Consider the following 26,563-nt stretch of genomic DNA (forward strand, 5'->3'; position numbering starts at 1 on the left):
GGTCTAATTGCGATCAAGCCCCTTGCCAAGAGGCAATAACACCTACGGCCCCTCCACCCTATGATGCTGCTGCCGCTGCAGGTACTACCAAACTCCTACCATGTGCAGTAGGATATACCCCGATACCCCCAGGATATTGTGATAAAATTCAGCTACAGATTTCTCAGGGATCTCAGACACAGACCCCCCCATCTCAAGGATCACAGACAACGATACCTTCGCTGCCTGCGGTACCTCCCGCTCCTATCAGATTTGACCCACCTACTACCGTGCATATTGCTGGTGTAGTTGATCTATCTCTTCCCTCATCACAAAAAGACCCAATTCCAATATCTCAGGGGTCAGTACAAACCCAGACGCCCTTAACCCCTTCAACAATCCCAGTGGCCACAACCACCGCCCAATTGCCCACTATTACTGCTGCTCCAACGATGCAAGGCACTACCCAGGCGCTAGCGCCACCCCCGCCTCATGTATATCGTACTATCGGAGGCCATGAGATTGAGATACCCCCACCCATTATTGAGCAATATCCTTGTGTCCCGAACCCATTGGTTCCGGTCACCGTCCAGCATCCTGCTATCAGTCAAATTGACGTAGCTGCCCAGACCTCCACCTACCCTAGTCTAAGATCAGGATTGACTTCGCACATGACCACCCAAACAACTACCTACCCACATATGGAGCACACAACCCAAACATTACCTCCACCACAACATTTTGACTCCCATGTCCAAACTGATTCCTTGCCAACTGAATCCCTACAGTACCCTATCCTGTCCCAATTACGACAGATGGGTTTCATTCCATGTAGTCCTGCTACACAAGCACGGGCTATTTGTCAGGAACTCCATGATCGGGGTTTCCTTAAAGCACCCCCTGTTCCAGTGAACTCTTCTATGCCTATTCTAGAACCTGAGTGTTCTACTCCTCCTAGCTGGGATCAATTAGGTGCACGCCCCAAGAGTAAAATTCCCCAATTAGCGGAGGATCTAGCTCTTCTCCGCCGTCCTCTCATACTTCCAGCTAAACCAGGTACTGGGGATCTACCAAAAGTGGTATCTTCCCCATTAGAAGAAGCATGGGAAGTTTTAAAACAACAACTTCCAATTAAAACTGATTTGATGGATATTCGAAATGAGCCTCCCCCAGTGCTAAGTTTCTCCTCCTTGATGGAAGGAGATTCATCTCACCTTGATTTACCCAAAGATCTGCCTAAGACCCTTCCCCTGGACACCCCGATTCCTTCAGGTGCAGGCTGTCCACCGCCACCTGGCCTCACACTGGCCAGTATGGGAGATGACCTCGCATTCGTTTCAGAAGGACTTCGTTCCCTACGTAAGTCCATGTCAACACTCCCTGACACTATTGCATCTGCTATATCAAAATCCGCAAAACCCCAACAACATGATTTTATTTCTCATCATACCAGACAGCGCCATCCTCACAGTTATCTTACCGATGAAGGATCTAGCCGCTGCCTTGCAGTCATTGACAGTTCCCCACACCCTACCAGTCTGAATGTCAGTACAGAACCCATCCTATCTGGTCCACCTAGCACACCTGCCCAATATGTGGCATTACATGAGAATTCATGGCATTATGTTCAACCATGGATTGATAACCTTGCAGGATGGTCTGAGGCACTCCAGCCCCAGTCCTCCCTTTTCCCGCGTGAAGGATCCTTACGATCAGACAAGCTCTCACTAGTGAGAGATCTTATTTATGATCACCCTGACCCCCATTGGGATCAGAAAACGACCCTCTACCTAATTCAAGGTCTCCAAGTTTGGAAAAAGTATGAGAATCATTTTCCCCCAACCGCCACGATTGATAAACCCTCTGAGAAAGTGAAACTTCTTCCCCTGCTGAATAAAATGTCAGGTGGTGTCCCTCATACGGAATACACCCCACTTTCAGCTGTTGAATTGAATAGCCTCATACTACAGCTCCCGGATATTACACTGGGAGGCAACCGATGGTTAAAGAAATTACAGGACATTACCCTGGGGACTACTCTATCAGTAGGTGATATGAAAGCGCTCCTTGGCAGAACCCCACACGCTAGTGTCACTGACATATTCACTCAATCGGGCTATGCAAAATTTGTTACAGATACCCAATATGATGGTAACCCTTTGACTGAAATTCAGACAAAAGTATTTCAGGAAATCCGGACCATGTATCCGACCCTTAAAGACTTTTCTGTTATCACTTCCCAAAGATGGGAAATGGATTCAGAGCCTATTGAGGCTTATTTACTCAGACTCCAAGGCCTTTATAAGGAAGAGACTGAGGAGAAATTTGACTCTGATAATGCTCTTCCAGTATTCTATCATTTACTGAAGGGAACCTTACCTTCAGAAATTAAACTAAAGTTGGAGAACACCGTAGGTCTCCAATTGGAAAAATGGCCTAAAATTCGTGAACACATCCTTCATCATTGCAGACGGCTTATTAAAAGCAAGCAAGATGAAGCCCAACATCGTAAGACAGTACACACTAACTTGGAAGTGCTGCAGACTGAAGATCTCAAAGAGAAAAGAGCCTCTAGGAGCTCTGACTCAGATACCAATACTCTTGGCACTTCTCCCCCTGTTATTGTTATGTATGCTGACCAACGCTATGACAATAACGGCCGAAATCAGGGCCCACGGTACTACCGCCTAGACCGTAGAACTGTTTACCCAGAAGAAAGAGGTCGTCGCGCTCAACCTCAGCGAGGTCCCCTAAGGGGCCCTCCTGATGATAATAGACGACCTAGGGACTATCGTTCCCGGCCTAGCCCTGATAGCTATCCTGATGTGCTCTGTTATCGCTGCCAACAATATGGTCATTATGCTGCTGAATGTCTTCAGACGCAGCCATATAGATTTAGAAAACCGCAGGTCCGTCAAAATCCCCCAGAACGACAGTCATTCCCTTTGTGGAACCCGGATCAACGTAGACTGCAGTGACCACAGACCTAGGGATCAATATTAACCGCCCCATAATGACTGGACGTAATCCGAACCCGATCTAATTTTGTTGCTCTCAGTTACTCACACTACTCAGCTTCTCATTTAGTATCCAAAAACCATTTCTCTATATATATATTGATGTGATGTTTCTGTTTCTAGTACAGATAACATGTCTTTATTTTATACTTTTCTAGGTTTAATTGCAAGTGTATATTTATGGTACCATACAAATGACCTAACTAAGTCAGCAAGTTATTTATTTATTTATTTGCTTTTATGCATACCTTCCCTGGGGAGTTCTTATCAACTGCAGGGATGAGCGACCCCCAGAGGATGTTCATTTTATGTCTATTTTTATATAACCTTACCTGACTTATTTATGCCATTTTACTTTATACGGGATCCCTTTTAAATAAAGGCTGTGTATTGCTCATGGTTAAAATGTTTTCTGCTTTAACTGTTGCGCTGTTTAAATTGATGTGACATTCACTTCTTTAGTTTTTTCATGAATATAAAGCCTTCATTTTTGAAATCTCTCTATGATATGTATGACATCTGAAAGCTTTTCATTATTTCCTTGTCTAAGAAAGAAGAAATATTTAATAGCCATTATCCATTCTATGTAATGAATGCGAGAAATATTCCCTTGAACTGGCCATTTGAGGGAGCATTTTGCGCTGATCATAGATTTTATAGTACACTCCACTTTCTGATTCCTTTCTATTCAAAACAGCAACTATTACTCTTTTTATCTCTCTGTCTTTCACTGTGAGTGATTATGAGAAGAACTGGTGTACATTATTTGTGTGCAGCGATCCTGGAATTTATGCTTTGTGTATTTAACTAACACCTTGCTTCAACTAACTCTTACCACGTGGTGGCTTTGTCTTAAAACGATATGCTTCTCCCTACTTCTTTGACTGATTGAAAAGGTTACTTAAACTCTATGTGAGGTCAATCACTGGTGTCTGCACTTTTGAATGTTTTTCATTTGTCTTTTTCAAGAAACCTTTTTCTTGCATTGCCATCTGAATATGCCTTGTTACAATTCAGATATATCATATTTTGTTTTATTTTTATTTTTTTTAAGCCTATTTTTATCTTACACCCTTCAGGGTGCTTTTTTTTTAATATTTTAATCTTTTTTAATTTTTTTTAATTTTTCATTTTCGATGCTTTGTTTCTTACCAAGCCTCTTTCCTGGCCCCCATTTATACCCACAACCCACCTCCTAGCATTATGACTTCCTTCAATAAATTTACTGGTCTGTTTTAGTTTTGCCTTTCTCCAGATGGATACACGAATTCCGCTGACATTCCTCACCGAGGACATGACTGCTAGCAAAGAAGAACTACCCGATAATGTATCTGATCTGAAGGCTATGTTGCAGCAAAGAATCGCTAAATTAAAAGACAGATGCACAGACCCCAACATTACCTGGTTTCAGAAACGAGACATTATTGAGCGTGAGTTTCAACAGATGCATCAATTGGTCCATGAACAAAAGAGACAGGCTCTCCACTTACTGGAGTTGCAAGAAAATTTGGCCTCTACCTTTCTTTCTGAATCATCTAACTCGTAAGTCCTGCTGGCCTCCTGCAGCTGAGGGCTCAACCCTTGGTGAATGGTAGTCATTACAGGTGAAGAATCCATACCTACTGGCTATACATTGCAACGCATTATCCGTGCCTTTTTGCCTATTTCTGTTCACCATATTCCTTGCCCTCCATACATCAATAATTGAACATTTACCATCATCTCTAAATTCTAATTGTTTTTTTGTAGATATAATTTCATATATACTATTGCTATTTATGTAAATTGGCTTTTCATTATTGAACCCTTCTGGTTTCCCTTTGCTTTTGCACTTAATTAGCACTGTTTTCTCCATGTTTACATTGTCTTTCATGTCTATTCAATTCACACTGATTATGCCCACTAAGATATAGCAATGTATCATTCAAGCATACAGTTATTTTGCTTATTCCTTTGCCAGCCTGATTCTTGATGGACTGATTATGATAGTGTATGCCTAGAATAAAGACATGAAAAGATCCCACTTTGTACACCACAAGTACGTCTTCAAAATCTATCCTGGCCCAAATGATGTTAGATCCCCCAAGGTTGTGGCAATGACCTTTACACCTTGCAAACTACTGGACCACAAGTCTTGGGTCCATGTGAAAGATATACGTGTTTACTCAGCCGCAGAACCAGATGTTACCAGCCTAACCATCTCAAGACCGACAACTTCCTTCAGCAAGCCAGCCTGAAAACCCAGCCCTGTTAGATCTTCCAGATCTTCCGTCCAGATTCTTCAGCGCTTCCACCGCCTCAACCATGATCGATGAAAGAGAATTTAGAACTGATACTTAATTTGAGAATTACTGTTGCTGTTTATGGACATTATAGATTCATATTTTATTTTATTTTCAGTTTAGCAGTAATCCTGTCTAGATATTGAAAAGGTTTTATTTTATTTTCCTATTATTTTCTTTATTGTTCTAATTGTTTTTCTAAGAGTTTCCCTATTATTTCTATTTAGGTAATTTAAAATTGAAGTTGATCTTGCTCAGATACAAGGGTAACATCAAACCCTAGTACGGGCTAAGATATCATAATGTAGATGTAAACTCTGTTAGTATCAACCAGCTATGCAATTGTTTAACTCTGGTGTAGGCTTACTTACGTTGCATGTCTTTCTGTAGGTTTGACTAAGCTCCAAGTGGGGTAATGGATATATAAATTGCTTCCCATACTTCCAGGTCATTATGCATATGTCAAGATCCATGCATGACCTTTGGTGCTGGGATTGACCCTCTTTGCTGTATGAGGCAACCTCATACTTGCTATCCACTTATTAGTGCTCATGATTGAATGCCAATGATGAGTACTAGTAAGGTCCAAGAATCCCGACCTGTTTGAGGATTCTGAATATCTACAACCTTAAACAGCCTGCAATCTGAATACTAACCATATATTTGTTGAGCCACCATAACAATGCTTAATCAAAACCACTATTCCTTCTCAAGACCACTGAGAAAGATACATTAGATTATCTCCCCATGTACTATGCAACAGATACAATAGAAGTCATAGCAAAACCTGAAAGTATTTATTAGTATGATCCACCTGAAATTGCTATTACCCGTATAGATGAACTCATGGTTTTGTCCCATTCATAAAACCTCTCTCACTACAGGTTTGAGTACACCTCAAGAGGGGTAACATCAAGATTAAGGCCCAAGGGGTTGGGTAATATAAAGGGAATTCCATATGCCCAGAAATATACCACCTAAAAATGAAGTTTTCTGTCTGGCATAATATCTGCTAGCAACCCATAAGAGCAAAACTCCCCCTCTCGTTTAATAGCTTGCCACTTTCTGGAATAGATGATGACACGCTTGACGAGTTTTGTGTCACCCCTCCTCAGAGGGGGTGACAAGTGGGGAATGTATAATTATACTACAGCAAGATGCCCACCGGAAGGGTGGAAGGCCAGATTTTAGGACTCAGGCTGTAAAAATACCAGCTAGGTTTAAAAATCTATGACTGGCTGAGCAAGGACTTGCTTTTCCTGTAAGTTAATATGTGTCCCCGCTTGGGATCCATCCACTGGAATAGTGATGGGTCAATTTACATACCTTTAACAGCTAAAATAACTGAAGAAGTACTGACTAGGCCAAATAACAAGTACATGATTTAATATTTCAGAATCTGTAAAAAACAGGTCTGAACAATGAGTCCTGACACAAACTGGTACAACTGTCACTTTAAATCAGATGAACAAAATGGAGTCTATTAGTTTTGTATAGAAGGCTACAGAGGTTATACAGAGTTCTTAAGATGGTGTGAAAAGTATTGCGACACAGACAGATGTGGAACTGTTATCTCAACGCTTCCCAAAACATGCTGATAAGACTGTGTGGGAAAGTATCATCTCAGAAATTGAGAGCTAGGTACCTCACCATAGACTTCTATGGAGAGGTTTGTGTATAAAAGAGGGGACAAATTGCCATAGCTTGGAATTTTCCCCAACGCTTCTGTCAGACGGCAGGGCTCTGTCCGGTTCTACCCAGAATCTGTCTGCTGATTGTACCTGATTAAAGTCTGATGTCTGTATTCGTACCAACTTGAAGACTTGTCTTTGGGTAAGAAATAAAATGTATCTATCTATTTAAACCTATCTCTGTCTTTATTCTATCTTCTCTTTACCTTACATTTAGCTTACAAGGCACATCACATACACTCAGTCTCTGGAGAAACTTAGACAGATTTTTATTAGGCATTATCTGGGAACATAAATGGCCCAGAGTATACCTAGATCCAGGAAGACTGAAAGCAGTAGTTATGGGAATTAGAATTCGATTACAGCCCCTAATGCAAACCCAGAACAGACCTCCTTGTGATTGGGTGACAATGAAGGTGGGAGAAATCAGACAGAGCCTGTTATGTGAAATAGGTATCTTTAGTCCCCCGTGTGATCTGGAGTCAGAAAGAGGTCCAAGAGGGGGAAATTAAAACACTTTCTACCCCTGATAGATATCTCACCTTGCATCCAAACCAAAGTTTCAGCGTGCTTGTCTGACATTGCTGTCTGGATGTCTCAACGCCACCTGAAATTAAATATGACCAAAACCGAGCTTCTCATTTTCCCCCCCAAAACCCACCTCCCCGCTCCCCCCCCCCCCCCCCCCCCCCCCCCCCCCCCGTTTTCTATTTCTGTTGATGGCTCTCTCATTCTCCCTGTCTCCTCAGCTTGAAACCTTGGGGTCATCTTTGACTCTTCTCTCTCCTTCTCTGCTCATATCCAGCAGATTGCCAAGACCTGTCGTTTCTATCTTTACAACATCCGTAAAATCCGCCCCTTTCTGAGCACTCTACCAAAACCCTCATCCACACCCTTGTCACCTCTCGTTTAGACTACTGCAATCTGCTTCTTGCTGGCCTCCCACTTAGTCACCTCTCCCCTCTCCAGTCCGTTCAAAACTCTGCTGCCCGTCTCGTCTTCCGCCAGGGTCGCTTTACTCATATTACCCCTCTCCTCAAGACCCTTCACTGGCTCCCTATCCGTTTTCGTATCCTGTTCAAACTTCTTCTACTAACCTATAAATGTACTCACTCTGCTGCTCCCCAGTATCTCTCCACACTCGTCCTTCCCTACACCCCTTCCCGTGCACTCCGCTCCATGGATAAATCCTTCTTATCTGTTCCCTTCTCCACTACTGCCAACTCCAGACTTCGCGCCTTCTGTCTCGCTGCACCCTATGCCTGGAATAAACTTCCTGAGCCCCTACGTCTTGCCCCATCCTTGGCCACCTTTAAATCTAGACTGAAAGCCCACCTCTTTAACATTGCTTTTGACTCGTAACCACTCGCCTCCACCTACCCTCCTCTCTTCCTTCCCGTTCACATTAATTGATTTGATTTGCTTACTTTATTTATTTTTTGTCTATTAGATTGTAAGCTCTTTGAGCAGGGACTGTCTTTCTTCTATGTTTGTGCAGTGCTGCGTACGCCTTGTAGCGCTATAGAAATGCTAAATAGTAGTAGTAATAGTAGTAGGCTCCACCCCCTAGGGGTGAGGGATCGAGTGAGCAACCAGGGAAGGAGGGAGAAATATAACACCCAGAAGCCTTTGCAACAAGGGAGAGAACAGAAAGGGGAAAACTACAACTCCCAGCAGCAGGACGGGGGAGGGGTAGATTGGGTGATGGAGTCTAATCAGGAGAATGAGGATCAGGTGGGACGTCCAGGAGAGCAGGGGCATAGCCAGATTTTGGGTGGCCCTAGGCAAGAAGTGGTTGGGCTTTTCTAGTTAGCCGCGGGCACTTTTCCCAAGTTGTGGGTTGCGGTTTTGAGATGGTCCAGCGGCCGCATGGCCCACGCTGGTTGGCTCTGTCTCTAGTGCTCAGTGCCCACCCTATTGGTCAAATTTGGAGCCGGAATGAGGCTCGGTTTATCTCCGAGGCCTCATTCCAGCTCCAAATTTGACCAATGGAAGGTGAGGTGGGTGATGAGGTCATCAGCTGATGATGATAACTCATCACTTCATGCTGGAGACTGGACTGGAGCAGCGAGCGCACTGAGAGGAGTAGCAGTCTGCAGCAGGCATGCGCTGAAAACTGAGCATGCGCAGGTGCTGGTATCGTAGACAGCAGCGTTTTCATTACCGTTGGGGGGATGCTGACAGAGTTTGGGATCCCCACCAGGTACCTTTAAATGTGTGCTACTGTTGGGTGGGCCTGAGCCCTAAGTGGGTGGACCCAGGCCCACCTGTGGCTACACCACTGCAGGAGAGTTATAGTTAATGGACTGGGATAAAGGAGACACAATGCAGGAGGAGGAGGCAGAGGGAATGGAAGTCTCTGCACTGGCTCAAAGACAGTGAGGCGTATAAGCACTGTGAGCAGTTACCAAGAGGGTAAGGACTCTTGGGGTTGCTGTTTTAGTGATTGCTGAGTTTCTATTTTCCTTTTACCCGCTCTGCAGGAAGAAAGGAGGCAGTCCAATCCAGACCTATTGGGTGGTTGTCAGGAGTTTGTTATCTGGCAAGTGAGGGAGGCGGGTCCTTTCTTCTCCGGTACCAGTTAAAGGGGAGGGAAAGTGAGGGATGAGACTGTGACTGTAAAACAGTGCAGTGAATGCTGACTGGCAGAAAGGGAAATAAGTTTGCAGCACTGTGAATGCAGGGGAATAAGTCTGCAGAACTGTGAAAGAATTGTCTTAAGGACAGAGTTCGGTGGAACAACTGTGGCCAGCTAGTTCCTTGAACTTTATAACTTTTGGAAGTGTTCCTTGAACTTTATAACTTTTGGAAGAAAGGAATATTCATCATAAGTCAGAGACGGATGAGAGAGCGGTGTGAACTAGATACCTGCGGACCTGAAGACCAGTCTGCGGCTCACAAAGCACTGTCCCATAGTAAGGAAAGGATCAATGCCATGCCCCGATCGAAGCTGTTCCATATCCCCACCTTATCATCCTCCCCACCCTTCTACCCCTCAACGTCTGCATGTGCAACAGGGAAGCACACAACCAAAATTTTGTAGCGTCTGTGACTTCCGTCCGCGCTTACCTCCAGCCGCCCCATTCAGTTTCTCTCTTCCTCGATGGACTCTCTCTCGTCGTCCTTCCTTGGAAGGTCGGTCACCGTCTTTAATCCGAAAAAAAATGCCTGGGTTGATGATGGTGTACCCTGGTAGGGGAAAAAAAATTTATGGATGTACTTTTTCACCGAAAGGGTGGTAGATACCTGGAATGCCCTCCCGCGGGAGGCGGTGGAGATGAAAACGGTAACGGAATTCAAAAATGCATGCGATAAACAGAAAGAAATCATGTATCGAAGGGTTGGAACCAAATAAGCTCAGTGATGATTAAGATAGTGACACCAGTAATAGGGAAGCGAAGCCTGTGCTGGGCAGACTTCTACGGTCTGTGCCCTGATTGTGGTTTGAAACATGGGCTGGGTGGGATTTCAATAACAGCTTCAGTAGTTGGAGAACAGGGCCAGGGTCTGGCAGACTTCTATGGTCTGCGCCCTGAAAATGGCAAGGACAATTCAAGATCAAGTATACATATGTAGTATCGCATCAAACCTTATTGCTATGAGTTTATCTTGTTGGGCAGACTGGATGGACCGTACAGGTTTTTATCTGCCGTCATCTACTATGTTACTATGATAGGAAATGCTGAAAGAAGCGGGGAAGGAAGAAAAAAAATTTAAGGGGGTAAAGAGTCATTTGGATGGCAGTTATATGGATAAAGCCAATACTCAGCCCTTAACCGGATCAGTGAAACCAGACAAAGACAGGAGGTACAGTTACTTTATGCAGTGCTGAATGTCAGCATTTAACCACATAAGCATCAGTTCTGCCCCTGGACTGCCCATAGCATAGCTGGTTTTAGTTTAGGCCAGGGGTTCTCAACCCAGTCCTCGAAACACACCTAGCCAGTTGGGTTTTCAGGACACCCACAATGAAATAGATCTGCATACAATGGAGGCAGTGTATGCAAATTTCTCTCATGCATATTCATTGTGGATATCCTGAAAACCTGGCACCACGTTGAGAACCCCTGGTTTAGACAGAGGGGTTATTCGGCAACATTATCTGATTAAATGCCGCTGAATATCTCCGGATAGCCCAGAACAGGCGACTTAACCACTTTGAATATTGACCCCTAAATGAACACGAGGAAGGTGGAACATCTTGTTTAAAAAAAAAAAAAAGGGAGGTCGAAATCAATGCAAAGTTCCAGAGCAAAAAGTGCGACAGATTAGATTCTTTACCCAATGAAATTAGGACGCTATGAATCTCCTTCATGACATCCTTGTACAGTCTCTTCTGCCACTCGTCCAGAAGGTGCCACTCCTCCTGGGAGAAATAAACCGCAACATCGTTGAAGGTCACCGAGGCCTGAAATGAAACAGGGAACGGGAAGGCATTTTTTGATTTAGATCACACCATCCCAGCTGTAGCTCAGGGCGAGTTACCCTCGGGTACTGTCGCCGGAGGCCTTACAATCTATGGGAGACAATTCAATAACGGTGTGTTTCCGGGGAGTATCTAGACACCCCCGGTTCTGTTACACAATAGTAGCGTAAAGCCACGCTGAGCACCAAAAGTAAGTGGGTGTAACTGACAGTATAGATCAGTGGCTCCCAAACCCGACCAGTCAGGTTTTCAGGACATCCACAATGAATATGCAAGACAGAAATCTGCATGCAGTGGAGGCAGCGAATGCAAACCTCTCTCATGAATATTCATTGTGGATATCCTGAAAACCCAACTGGCTGCGCGGTCCCGCAGGACAGGTTAGGGAACAACTGCACCAGGGACCCCTTTTATTAAGCAGCGTAGGTGCCAATGCACCCCCAAAATGGACTTACCGCCCGACTACCGCGTGGCTCTTGTGGTAATTTCATTTTTTGGCGCGCGTCCGAAAATTTTTTTATTTTCTGGTGCGTGCCAAGTAGTGTCTGACGCACATAGGTCCTTACCGCTAGGTCTACAGCTGGCAGTAAGGTCTGAAACCCAAAATGAACATGCGGCAATTTTGATTTTTGCCGCACATCTGTTTTCGGGGAAAAACAAAAAAAAGAGAGGCCTTGTTCACAGGCGTGCTGAAAAATGATTCTGCGCGTGCCCAAAACCTGTGCCTACACTACCGCAGTCCATTTTTCAGCGCACCTTTGTAAAAGGACCCCTAGATTCGGTAAATGGCGTCCTAATTTGAGCGCCGAAAAAAATGGACGTGTTTTTAGGCATTTTAAGACATCCATCTGTTTGTGAAACTGACTGGATATTAAAGAAGCTGTTTTTAGTAAAACTTACTATACTGTCCATACTAACTTGCGGATCTGAGAAGTTTACAGACCAAAATATCTCTCTATATAATAATTGGTTAATCTGCCTCCCTGGATGGCTGGCTGGCTGGGTTCGTAACCGTATGCTAGTGAGCTTACGTCAGCTCGCCTCCAGCGTTCCCTTCCCTCTCAGTGTCCCGCACTCGTGTAAAGACGAAATGACGTCAGAGGAGGCCAGGACACTGAGAGGCAAGGCTGGAGGTGACGCGAGCCGAGCCTGCCGCTGCTGCGACCTGAGGTATGGATGGGAGGGGAGAATCGATGGACATGGATGACATGGTATCAGAGAGCAGAGGAGGGGAGGGGAGAATTGCTGGACATGGAGGGGAGGGCAGGGGAGAATCGCTGGACATGGAGGGGAGGGGAGACAGACGAGAAAACGCTTAGATGATAGAGGAGTAGCCTAGTGGTTAGTGCAGTGGACTTTGATCCTGGGGAACTGAGTTTGATTCCCACTGCAGCTCCTTGTGACTCTGGGCAAGTCACTTAACTCTCCATTGCCCCTGGTACAAAATAAGTACCTGAATATATGTAAACCCCTTTGAATGTAGTTGCAAAAACCTCAGAAAGGCGGAATATCAAGTCCCATTTCCCTGGGCCCATTTCATTTGTTCCGAAACAGGCGTTTTTGCTTGTAAGTAAGAAAAGAACTACAGTGTCAGACAGGAAAGAATTTATAACAATCATAACAGCACAGTCAAAGTCACCTCAAAAGCAGGAGAGAAGACACAGAGCCAGGGGAGGAGGGATAAGATCGGGGAGAGAGGGAGGGAAAAAGAAACAGTGCAGACAAGTGGAGGAGTGGCCTAGTGGTTAGGGTGGTGGACTTTGGTCCTGAGGAACTGAGTTCAATTCCCACTTCAGGCACAGGCAGCTCCATGTGACTCTGGGCAAGTCACTTAACCCTCCATTGCCCCATGTAAGCCGCATTGAGCCTGCCATGAGTAGGAAAGCACGGGGTACAAATGTAACAAAAAAAAAAAAAAAAAAACTTATGTAATATTAAAGGCCTGCTTGAAAACCCAGGTGTTACCAGTGGAGAAGGTATCTTGGGTTTTGGGGATGTAATTTGACTTGACTCTCTCATCTGAACCTCAAATAAGCAATTTGACAAAAATACAACTTAATTGAGCCTTCTACGATACTAAACATTTTCCTCTAGTGGTTCAATCTTACATTTTAGCACAGTTAGACTATTGTTAACTCATTGCGTGTTGGCCTTCCTTACAGACTGCAGCTTTTACAGAACACAGCTGCCAAGACGATCTATTGCCATAGTAAGTTCGATAGGGTTACCCTGTTGTCATCAGATCTACACTGCTGCCGGTAAATGCCAGGATTATTCTGAAAGTATCCCGTCTTGTTTTTAAGTCGTTACATGGTTTGACATCTAAATGACCTCTATCGCTCTTCCACTCACTTAAGTTTGAAATTTAAAAAAAAACAGCGATACGCTTCTATTCCCTCCAGTTCGTCGTCTTGTTTCTAAGAAAAATCAGGAAAGATCTTACCCTTATCAGGCAGCTAATCATTAGAGAACCCTATATTGAGCTAAGATTAGATCATTCTTATATATCCCTTCTGGAGGAGTCTTTAAGACTTTTTTATTTGCCAACTATGTATCTGCAAAACTGAGTGATCAAATACTTGATACTAGACTGCCTTAAGGTCTGTATTGGAAATATATCTTATTGCAAATCGCTTTGGACCCTTGTGGGAATATGTATAGAAGAATCTGATTAGATTAGATTTTAATCACTGATTTGAAGGTCTTCAGAGAGAGTTCTCCACAAATGGAGAGGGGAACAGAATAATGAATGGAGTGGAACAGGTAGACGTGAAGCGTCGTTTACTCTTTCCAAAAATACCAGGACTAGGGGCCACGCGATGAAGCTACAAAGTAGCAAATTTTAAATGAAGCGGAGAAACTTTTTCTTCACTCAACGTGTAATTAAACTCTGGAATTCATTGCCAGAGAATGTGGTAAAGGTGGCTGTGGTAACGGTGGTTAGCTTAGCGGGGTTTAAAAAAGGTTTGGGCGGCTTCCTAAAGGAAAAATCCATAGACTATTATAAAAATGGACTTGGGAAAATCCACTGCTTATTTCTGAGATAAGCACCATAAAATGTTTTGTACTTTTTTGGGATCCTGCCAAGTACTTGTGACCTGGATTGGCCACTGTTGGAAACAGGATGCTGGGCTTGATGGACCTTTGGTCTGTCCCAGTATGGCAATATTTATGTACTTATGAGAAGGCACAGTGATGAGTAAATTCAAGCTGGGTGGCCTTAGGATTAGGAAAAACAATTAGTGCAGATCATTTGTAAAATCAAAGAGACTCTTCTGTTCTCAGCCTGTTGCTCTAACCCCTACACTACTCCTCCACTCCACAGAAAGATGATGCAGAGCGAGTCTCTATCATTTCACAGACAACAGCAATTATCCATGGAATTGGAAGGTCACCAATACACATCTTACCTGATAAGAAATACGAGTAGCCATCTTTCTGGCAGGGATCCTGGCCTCCAGCTCTGCGTTACCTCAGAAGGCGGCGCCTGGGGATGGAAGTGGCTGTGGAGAGTTGTGAACCTCCCGGCTCTGTGAGTGCCTGAATAGAAAAGAGAAGGAGTCACTTCTTTCTCTGCTCTCTGAAACTGGCAGAAGGCGAACGCAAGTTACTATTCACCAATGACTATTTGGTTCCATGAGTTCTGCACATGGCATTCACACATGCGTAAGAGACAACTGGGACAGAGGTTCCAAAATCTGTACAGGCTCAATAATCACGACCCCTTTCATTCAGTCAGGACTACCATTTATTTACTGATCTGTTTCCTCACTTCCACCAATTCTCCCCTTGAGCGCCAGTTAAGCACCGATGTGTCCATGAACGTCGGTACAGTTTCTGGTCACCGTATCTCAAAAAAGAAACTTCAGACCGCCCAAAACACAGCAGCGAGACTGATTTTTGGAAAACCTAAATTCGAATCTGCCAAACCCCTTCGTGAAAAACTACACTGGCTCCCCATTAAGGAACATATTGCCTTCAAGGTTTGCACCTTGATTCACAGGATTATTTATGGTGAAGTTCCTGGCTACATGCTAAATCTAATTGACCTACCACCCAGAAAACGTTCCAGTCTTTCCCATTCTTATTTAAATTTACATTATCCAGACTGCAATGGTCTTAAATACAAGTCTACCTACGCATCTGGCTTCTCCTTCATAGGAACACAGCTCTGGAATGCACTACCTAAATTCTTAAAATTAACTCAGAACTATCTACATTTCAGGAAATCACTGAAAACCACCTTGTTCAAGAAGGCTTACTTTCCTAACTCAACCTAATTTACCTTTTCTACTGTTACAGCAAAATCCATAGACCTTATCATTTTTTATTCACTGTTAATATCTGTGTTCTTCTTTACGATACGTAATCGTTTACTATTTTACTATTACATTGTTTAATTGTATTATAATGAACTGTAGTTTTCCCATGATCTTCTGTAAGCCACATTGAGCCTACTACTAGTGGTAAAATGTGGGGTATAAATGTGTTAAATAAATAAAATAAAAGGTATAGCAGAATTAGAAAAAGTACAGAGAAGGGCAACGAAAATGATAAAAGGGATGGAACGACTTCCCTAAAAGCAGTGGTGTTCCTAGGGGGGGGGGGGTGTGGTCCGCCCCCGGTGCACGTCGCTGGGGGGGTGCCGCGCGCGCCTGTCCTTCGTTCGTTCCATGCTCCCTCTGCCCTGGAACAGGTTACTTCCTGTTCCGGGGCAGAGGGAGCATGGAACGAACAAAGGACGCGCGCGTGGCACCCCCACCCCAGCGGCGTGCACCCAGAGGGGGGTGTCCTTTCACCGGGGGGGGGAGGGGTGTCGCTGCACCCAGGGGGCGGGGCGCATCCGTGATCCACCTCGGGTGTCAGCCCCCCTAGGAAAGCCACTGCCTAAAAGGAAAGGCTAAGGGCTCTTCATCTTGGAGAACAGACGGTGGAGGGGAGATACAGTAGAGGTCTATAAAATACTGAGTGGAGTGGAATGGGTAGGCGTGAATCGCTTGTTTACTCTTTCCAAAAATATTAGGGCGAGGGGGCACATAATGAAGCTACAAAGTAGTAAATGTAAAACAACTGGAGAAAATATTTCTTCATGATACATGTAATTAAACTCTGGAATTCACTGCCAAAAAAATGTGGTAAAAGCAGTTAGCTTAGCAGGGTTTAAAAAAGGCTTGGACAAGTTTCTCAAAGAAAAGTCCATAAGCCATTATTAAGATGGACCTGGGGAAAATCCACTGCTTATTTCAAGGATAAGCAGCATAACATGTACTGTACTGTTTTGGGATCTTGCCAGGTACTTGTAACATAGATTGGTCTCTGTTGGAAACAGGATACTGGGCTTCATGGACCTTCGGTCTGTCCCAGTATAGCAACGCTTATGTTATGTTCTATGAAAAACAGAGGGAAGTCTACATCCCTCACAACTGCATCTTGAACCCAGTTCCTCCACTACAAAACCCCGAGTCATCAGGCATTATGATCAGGGCTGGCTTTCAGGTAAACTGAGTTACGTAAATCAACCAGATTCGTGGACCAAAAATCTTTAGTGATATAACCAAGAAATTCCTGAAAACCAAACCCTCTGCAAAGTGTTACAGATTTGCCTGACAGGATTAAACCAGTCCTCAATTTACCTTATTGTCTCCACGGACTTGTAATTCTGATTAAAATTGCATTTCCTAGGAAAAGCAAGATTACAAGTCCCTGGATGCAAAGGGGTAAACTCAGTTCCTAAATCTTTTTTTTTTTTTTTTGTTCCCATAATTTTGTTATTTTTGATAAAAAAAAATACAATAGAAATAATATTTAACAGTATAAAACAAGAACTATCATTAAACAATATAAACAATAACCATTACAATGAGATGATGGGAAATGTCATGCAAGTATTGCTAGTGTACAAATCAATATACAGAATCAAAAACAAACAAGAATGTTTTTATGAATACACTAGTAAAAAAGGCCCGTTTCTTAACGCAATGAAACGGGCGCTAGCAATGTAATGAGTTCCTGCCATTAATGTTTCCACGGTTGTATTCTGAATATAATTGTTGTTTACATGTGTAAGATTACTTTATATACAATATTGTTTGTGTAAACTGTGTTACAATGTGGTAAAAGTTTTCCTTGTTTAGGCCCTTCAATCAGTTTAACAATCACATCAGAAGAGCTCCTTACTCTTGAGAATGCAACATACAGTTGCCCATGTGAGAGACTGAGAGTGACAGTGTGTTTTACAGACAGTGTAAGAGAGAGAGATACACAGAGTGATTGAGTGTGTGTGTGTGTGATGTGTGTGAGCGACAAAGTGATTAAATGTTTGTCTTCTCTTCCGTTCTGTGCACTTGCCTCCACTGATGTTCGTACTTCCCTGTATATGATTGTTTGTTAGAGATTCAATCCACTCCACTTCCCTCCTCCAAGTTCCGTTCTGTCTAATTGGTTCTTCGTTGACAGTGAGAGCCAATGAAACGCTGAACTACAGACTTACGAACCCTACACTGCCACAGTGCCACGGAGTCAGCTTCAGAATGTTGGAGGTGCTTTTTATTATATAGGATAGTGTACTTCAGTAGAAATGAAAATTGTAAAATGAAAATAAAACTGAAAATGAAATACCCAAATAGATGTGCCCATGGAGTGTCGAACTACACATTGAAAAGAGGCAACTGGTGACCAGATTTTTTCAGTTGATTCATATCCATGAATTAATGCCACCAAAAGGTAGTATTAATCTGCATTGTAATAGGTAAGACAATATCTAGTAATCGAGATTGCCATTTATCTAATGGTTTGGAGAGAGCTAAATAAAGTTATACAGAAAGTCAAATCTTCATTTATTAATTTGTTACATTTGTATCTCACATTTTCCCACCTATTTGCAGGCTCAATGTAGCTTATATAGTACCATGAAGGTGTTCGCCAAGTCCGGTAGAGGAACAAATACAAGGTGATGTTGTGGTCATTAAGGTAGATATGTTTCAGGTACAATTAGGGTTGAAGATAGGGAAGGTTATAAAGTGTCCGGTACGATTTATAGGGAGCAAGCTTTTAATTTCCACACATACAGATGTCCAGAAAGACAAAATCAAGGGGCAATAATAAATCATATGATGTAGATCCCCTCGTGATGAGGTGCAATGCCAACATCTGCCATCTTGTGAAAGACTAGCCTTGAACATTTTACGTGAGGTCCCAGGTGCTCTACGGGTTACAAACTACAGTGTTTGAGTGACGCTGGTAACACAGCAAAAATAATTTTGCATTCCATGTCAGTACCAATCGAACTGGAATCTGCTTCCCATTTTGTTTTTAAAGATGAACTAAGAGGAAACAATTATTTCTAATTTTCTTATAAAAGAATGAGGTAGTATGACCGAGTATAATGGCCAAATTACAATCTTTTTCTAGACTGGAAATCAGTTTAAAGTGCAATATATTTGGGAACCCACTATCCAAATGTCTAAGAGCCCCGGCTTGACACAGTTATAATCTGTTTAAGACCCAGGGGCCCTTTTACTAAGCTGTGTAGGTGCCTACATGCTCCGAGCATCAATTTTGAGTTACTGCCCAGCTATTGCGTGGCCTGGGCGGTAATTTCATTTTTTACGTGCATCCACTACATGCACCAGAAAATATTTTTTATTTTCCGGCACACAAGCAGAAATCGGCTTTGTATGCGCCTAGACCATTACCACCCGGTTAACGCGTGAGACCTTACCGCTAAGTCAATGGGTGGCGGTAAGGTCTCAGGCCCAAAATGGACGCACGCCCATTTCTAATTTGCCGCATGTCTATTTTCAGCCAAAAAAAAGGGCTTTTTTGCAGGTGCGCTGAAAAATGGGCCTGCACACATCCATTACACGTGTCTACACCAGTGCAGGCAGTTTTCAGCGCACCTCAGTAAAGGGACCCCAAAGTTTGCACCAGGCTTTACCCCATTACATGTAGGGATTTGAGCTCTTGCTTTTCTTAGGCAAGGCAATGGGGAAATCAGAACTACCCATCCCTGCATGCATTGGGGTATAACCTGGACTGGATCAACCTTGTCCTGCGAACCCCGGACCCAGCTAGAATAATACATTTTTATCTAACAAAGAGCTGCCCCCTCCCTCCAGTTCATTAAATCCAGAAATAAAAGGGAAAAAAGGCGAGTCAAGCCCACAGGAGAACGAAACATTAAGGTAAGTACTTACCACCTGGAAACCACGCCCAGAACTCCCGAAATCGGAGACTTTCCCCGAGGGGGAGGAGCTTGGACTTCCCTCTCACTCACCCAACCCCCACAAAAACAAAATTACCCCCTTCTCCCCGCCCCCTCCTCTCTTTGCTGCCTCTTTAAGAAGGGAATTCGTGACGTCACGCAGCGGGGATGAAAACACGGAGAGGAGCGCTGTGCATTCTGGGAGACTGGAGGAAGAGAGGGCGGGGTTTCCTCATGCCGCACGCGCAAAGCGGTATTACGAACAGAGGCAGGGCCCAAGGAGGTTTCCTTCTTGGCAGGGCCGCTGGCGCGCTTTGCATTGTGGGAAACAGACGAGTGGTGGTGGCGGGCGGCGTGATATCTGACGCTCTCTCCCCGTGACTGATTTCGTCCTTCACGCGCGTCCCGCCTCTCTCCTTAGGGGAATTCTAGGGATTTGGGCTTTTGATTGGCCGGACTTGGTTTACGTCACGTTGGAGCAGAAGAACTAGAAAAAGAGAGGGGGCTGGGGAAGAGTTTCGGCAGCGAGCTTTCTGATTGGCTGCTTTAGAACCTATAAATACCCCACCCCAACGTTCGCTTGTTTTCTTTGGCCTTTGCTTATTATTACTTTACATCTTTTCAATTCTTTCCTCTCTTTTCAATTTACGCACAGGCCAAGGGGGTCCACTTTCTCCCTTATTTGCCAATTGCCATAGAACCTCTAAAAACAACCGTTAGAAATTCAGATCGAGGTGAAAAACATTCTTTCGCCTTATAAGCATGTGATGCACCTTTCTTCTTGCAAAATTTAAATCCTTAACCTTCCCATTAATATTATTAAAGGACTACAGCCAAATGTCTGGTTATACAGCAAATTCTACAAAATCTGTGATAATGCTTTGTAGCCTTGCTTGTGTTTATTCCAGAGAGACCCTGAAAAGCACCATAATCCAAACTAATGTCTTTCAGATATCTTGGAGTTACAATCTCCTGTAATCTATCCATGTTACCTTCCCCCCTCCCTCCTTTAGTTATGATAAATTACTAACTCAAGTGGCCAGATACCGCTGTATCATGGCCAAGAAGACTAAACCCTTTGAAAATGATAATCTACCAAATTCTTTTTTTTTTAGTTCAAATGTATTTATTAAGTTTTCAAAAAATATACAAATAAAAGAAACAGTCCTAGGATGTCATAAAAAATTCTATACATTCAATAACCTTAAATATAAAATGCCATTACAGATGATTAAAGAAGAACTAAACAGGTTTATTATCGAGTTAATTCACAGTTGAAGTTTGACAAAATTTGGCTACTTGTTCCCACGTTTTATGAAATACCGGTAAAGAATTGGTACATTCAGCTAGTATTTTTTCATATTTAAAAGTCATACATACAGTAGCCCACCAAAAGCAAAAAGAAATCAGTTTATGATTTTTCCAATTTTTTATAATAGTAGAGATTGCTGCCGCTAATAGTGCATCAAATAATTTATAGTTACACTTATCTCCTGCTTGTTTCAACCCTGCAGAGTGAAAAACTATAACATGGAATGAAAGAGGGAGATTCAAATGAATTATAGCACAAATTCTGTCCCAAACTGATAACCAGAAATCCTGAAGATCCGGGCAAGAAAAACACATATGCTGTAATGTACCTATATCTCCATTACAAGACCAGCATAAATTTGAAGATGTAGAATCCACCTTATGTTGTTTAACTGGGGTCCGTAATGCTTTATGTGAAAATAAGAAAAGAGATTGCAATATAGGGGCAGAAGCAATATAGATTTAATCCAAAACCATTTCCATAACTTATCAGACATGACATGATTAATGTCCGTTGGCCATATATCTTGAAGAGCCACAATTTTTGAGTGACTAGATAGTAGGAGTACAGAATAAATGTGAGGCTATTCCCTTTGTTTTAGTTATAGAGTCAAATATATGAAAAATGCCAGGGTTTAATTCTGCATTATAATACTTTCTTAGCCATTTGGCAAGTGCAGACTTCAATTGTAAATTTTTGCATTAGCTCTTTAAAAGAGATATTATTATTGTCAGAACACAGATCAATTATACAATATATTCCCCAGGAAATCCACTCCTTCCAAATAAAAGAAGAAGAACCTATTTTTATGTGAGCATGGCTCCAAAGTGATGCCATCTGAGAAGAGGACAAGGATATTTCACAAGTAGAATCTAAAAAAATAAGAGCCTAAAGAGTGTCATAAATAATGGACCATGAGGAAACTATTGCGGAAGATGACAATAAAGGTAGAAAGTCTAATGAAAGAGGATGATCCATCTCTTGTTCCAAAAGAAGCCATGCAGGAGCAGGCACACTAGAACAATTAAGCCATGCTACTACTCCTGTTAGTAAAAATGCCTGTTGATATAAAAAGAAGTCTGGCAATTTCAAACCTAAATGGCGTGGCATACGTAATTTAGATAATGGAATTCTAGCAGGCTTATTTTTCCATAGAAAAGAAATAATATTATCTAAAAAGCCATAAAATGTTACTGAATGGACGAGGGAATAATACACTATATCTAGGATGGGCGGGACAAATTGCTTGTTCTTTTGGCCACTGTCGGTGACAGGGTGCTGGGCTCGATGGACCCTTGGTCTGTCCTTGCATGGCGATGCGTGTGTACTTAAAACTTTAAAAAAGGACTTAAGAAATTGGAACGGAAGCAAACTCATTATATACAGAATATGTGGAGCAATGACCATTTTTATAGTCTCAATTCTCCCCCACCAACTAAGATGCAAGGGAGACCATCCAGCTTATTTTCGAAGGAGATCGCCGGCCATCTTCCCACACAAATCGGAAGATGGCTGGCGATCTCCTGAACCCGGCCAAATCAGTATAATCGAAAGCCGATTTTGGCCGGCGCCAACTGCTTTCCGTCACGAAGCCAGCCAAACTTCAAGGGGACATGTTGGTAGGGTAGCGAAGGCGGGACGGGGGTGTGCTCACAAGATGGCCGGCTTCGCCTGATAATAGAAAAAAAGCCGGCCCTGATGAGCATTTCACCGGCTTCACTTGTCCCTTTTTTTCAGGACCAAGCTTTAAAAAGGTGCCCCAACTGACCAAATGACGACCGGAGGGAATCAGGAATGACCTCCCCTTACTCCCCCCAGTGGTCACCAACCCCCTCCCACCCAAAAAAAAAATAATATATTTTTTTGCCAGCCTGAAATGTCATACCCAGCTCCCTGACAGCAGTGTGCAGGTCCCTGGAGCAGTATTTAGTGGATGCAGTGCACTTTAGGCAGGTGGACCCAGGCCCACCCCCCTACCTTTACACTTGTGGTGTAAATGTTAAGCCCTCCAAAACCCACTGTACCTACATGTAGGTGCCCCCCTTATCCCTAAGGGCTATGGTAGTGGTGTAGAGTTGTGGGGAGTGGGTTTTGGGGGGGACTTGGGGGGCTCTGCACCCAAGGTAAGGGAGCTATGCACCTGGGAGCAATTTTTGAAGTCCACTGCAGTGCCCCCTAGGGTGCCCGGTTGGTGTCCTGGCATGTCAGGCGGGACCAGTGCACTACAAATGCTGGCTCCTCCCACGACCAAATGCCTTGGATTTGGCTGGGTTGAGATGGCCGGCATTTGTTTACATTATCGACGAAAACCGATGCCGGCTATCTCAAACCCGGCCATCTCTGACATTTGGCCGGCCCCAACCGTATTATCGAAACGAAAGATGGCTGACCATCTTTTACGATAATACGGTTCAGGACTGCTCTTTGCTGCGCCGGCCAAATAGATGGCCGGACATCAATTTGGCCGGCGCTGTTCGATTATGCCCCTCCACAAAGTACAGGTGTCTCGAGTATTTTTCAAAAGTAAATCCATATTAATTTTGATTGTGTCTTCCCAAGAGACCCCAAAAAAAGACTCCTAGGTATTTAATTTGAGTTGGACACCATCTTATAGGGAAGGCTGTTACTTGTGATTTATTACAATGTATATTCAAGGGCATAATTCAGTTTTTGACCAAATTAACTTATATCCAGAAAGAGAAGCAAAGTGTTCCAACAATTGAATAGAAAAGGAAGAGATGTTTCTGGATTAGAGATATACAACAGGATGATAGCTGCATACACAGAAAGTTTAATTGAAGTATTCCCAACAGGAACACCCTGGATTTCTGGCTGACTTTTAATAGCTATAAGAAGAGGTTCTAATGCCAGGAAGAATAGTAAAGGTGATAAAGGGCATCCTTGCCTAGTGGCTCTATAGAGAGGAAACGAGTCTGAAAGTGAAGAATTTATCAAACGTTTAGCAGTCAGTGATGAATACAAAGATGATACCATATCAATAAAATGGTTACCAAAGTTAACACCATTCAAAACTTGGAATAAAAATGGCCATCAAACATATAAATGGCAAGTGCCGACTCACCTGCAAATGCGCAGTAGAGTCAGAACGCTGAGAGTGTAGAAGCCCAAGCCCCGCCTCCACCAGCAGTACAGCCCAATAGGGAGGAGGGCTTGGACATGGGCGTGGAAATCGGAGGAGGAGGGAGCAGGGAGGGGAAGGAGGGGGCGGAACTGAGGGAAACACACACTGGGGGGAGGCAGGGGAGAGAGCAGGTTGGTGGACTGGCGGAGGCCATAGGAAAAACAAAAAACTAGCCCGTTGTTACGGGCTTAATGGCCAGTTCAACATAATCAAACGCCTTTTCAGTGTCTAAAGAAATTATACAAGTTGGAATGTCAAGTTGTTTAGACAATCTTTCCCAAATTCTAAGATCTCTTTGCCAATCTACCTATCTCTGCCAAGATCCTTCTTTAAAGAAGTGAAAAGAACTTTTTCAACTTTTATCTGGCAAAGTAAAAAAAGCCAGGTGGTTTAGGATTCTAAACAAACTCACTGGTTAAGATTAGAAGCTGTAGTTTTTACCTTTCTTGCACCTAAGGAATGAATATTTAATATTCACACTGTTTTACTAAAATCTACCTATCTCTGCCAAGATCCTTCTTTAAAGAATGAAAAGAACTTTTTTCAACTTTTATCTGGCAAAGTTAAAAAGCTTGACTACATAAGACAGGTGCTTTTCCAAAGCCAAAGAGTGGCATAGGAATTAATTCTGAACAAACTCCCGGTTAAGATTAGAAGCTGTATCTTTACCCTTCTTGCACCTAAGGAATGAATATTAATCTTCACACTGTTTTACTAAATGTTCAGATCATTCTTTTCTCAGGCCTCGGACTAATGTATGGATTAAAATCTGTGGTAAAGCTCATATCTCAAGATCCCTATCTCATTCACTCCCATCTCAGCTAAACAATTGGCAGAAAATTATATTAGCCTCAAGTCACTCATTGGCTCCCTGTCCGTTTCCACATACAGTTCAAAACTCTTCTTATGACTTACAAGTGCATCACTCTGCAGCTCCTCAGAACCTCTCCATCTTATCTCTCCCTACACTCCTCCCCGGGAACTCCGTTCACTGGGTAAATCCCATTTGCACCATTCTCACACCGCTAACTCCAGACTCGATTACTGTTATCTTGTTCACCATATGCCTGGAATAGTCCTGAGCCGGTACGTCAAGCTCCATCTCTGGCGTCTTCAAAACTAGGCTAAAGCCCACCTTTTTGATGCTGCTTTTAACTCCTAACCCTTACCTTGTTCCGTACCCATGTTTTATCATTCCCACCTTAGTAATTCCCTTATCCTTTTTTGTCCTGTCTGTCCTGGTTAGAGTTTGTAAGCTCTGTTGAGCAGGTTTATTTATTTATTTATTTTATTGCATTTGTATCCCACATTTTCCCACCTATTTGCAGGCTCAATGTGGTTTACAGAATATGGTTATGACATAATCATTTCATGATAACAGGTACAGTGCTTAATGTTTGAAGTTCAAGTGTACAGCGCTGCATACATCTAGTAGCACCACAGAAATGATAAGTAATAGTACTAGTAGTAGAGAAACGGACCACATATATTAAAACTGTTAGATCAGGGAAACTAATTCTATTCTCCACATTGTTTTCCAATCAAACTGTACTGAACCAAAAGAAGATTGAAAAAAATTATCGTACTTCCCTCTCCTTTTATCAGTATTTTCAGTTGAGGAGTTTTATTTCTCTAAAACTAAATAAACAACATATTAAGATCGCCAACTATTTGGAAAATGTAACTTTTTTGGGAAGTTACTTTAAAAAATATTTGACATCTCAATTATATCAGTGTTTATACAAAATTTCAAACACTACTCTGATACCACCTGAACAATAAGGCATCCCAACATCAGTAATATTTTTTATTACATTTGTACCCCACACTTTCCCACTCATGGCAGGCTCAATGCGGCTTACATGGGGCAATGGATTGCTTAGAGTCACAAGGAGCTGCCTGTGCCTGAAGTGGGAATTGAACTCAGTTCCTCAGGACCAAAAGTCCACCACCCTAACCACTAGGCCACTCCTCCACTGGGAGAGATTCCAGGATGGGTGACCTTTTTTCTGCATTCTTTGATCACCTTTTGCATTGACGCTCTTATATCCTAATGTTCTGCTTGATTTCCCTTTCTGGTTGCTTTGCAGGCTTGTCCCCTGATTGTACCCTGCATCTGTCTCCTCTGCATGTGCCTTTTCTCTGTACTTTTAATTTTTCTCTTTTACGTCCCTTTGGTCCCCTCCTGTCTCTGATCCACCTGGTAGCAAGAGCAGGGTGAGCCAAGATTTAAATCAGCAACATATCCTGTTTTTTTATTGTTTGACACCAGCATACAGCAGGTCAAACCACTAAATCTGCAGTGTCCTGTCACCAGGCTTGAAATGGGATCTGACCAGTAATAATAAGAACCAGGGAAACATCCCTTCTGCATGTTGTCATTTTTTTCTGCCATTGCTAATGTAACATTTTTTATTTTACTTTTGTGTGTCTCTTAGTTACAGTCTTTATTTATTTCACAGTTATATACTGCTCTACCCCATGTACTAGGCAGTTCACATCAATTACACA

At 43.0% G+C, this 26,563-nt stretch overlaps 1 protein-coding gene across 1 annotated transcript in view; it reads right to left on the reverse strand.

The window, feature by feature from the left end:
- The window catches only part of LOC115466449 (zinc finger protein 777-like), a 34,632-nt gene extending 14,694 nt beyond the window's left edge, over positions 1–19,938 (reverse strand). The window contains exons 1-4 of the mRNA XM_030197670.1: positions 19,591–19,938; positions 14,806–14,935; positions 11,251–11,377; positions 10,039–10,158 (exon numbers count right to left, since the gene is read on the reverse strand). Coding sequence (XP_030053530.1) covers positions 10,039–10,158; positions 11,251–11,377; positions 14,806–14,829 — 271 coding nt within the window. The 5' untranslated portion in view covers positions 14,830–14,935; positions 19,591–19,938. The remainder of the gene's footprint in view (positions 1–10,038; positions 10,159–11,250; positions 11,378–14,805; positions 14,936–19,590) is intronic.
- Positions 19,939–26,563: the final 6,625 nt, after the last annotated feature.

Source organism: Microcaecilia unicolor, chromosome 3, assembly GCF_901765095.1.
Source record: "Microcaecilia unicolor chromosome 3, aMicUni1.1, whole genome shotgun sequence".
NCBI classification, from domain to species: domain Eukaryota; kingdom Metazoa; phylum Chordata; class Amphibia; order Gymnophiona; family Siphonopidae; genus Microcaecilia; species Microcaecilia unicolor.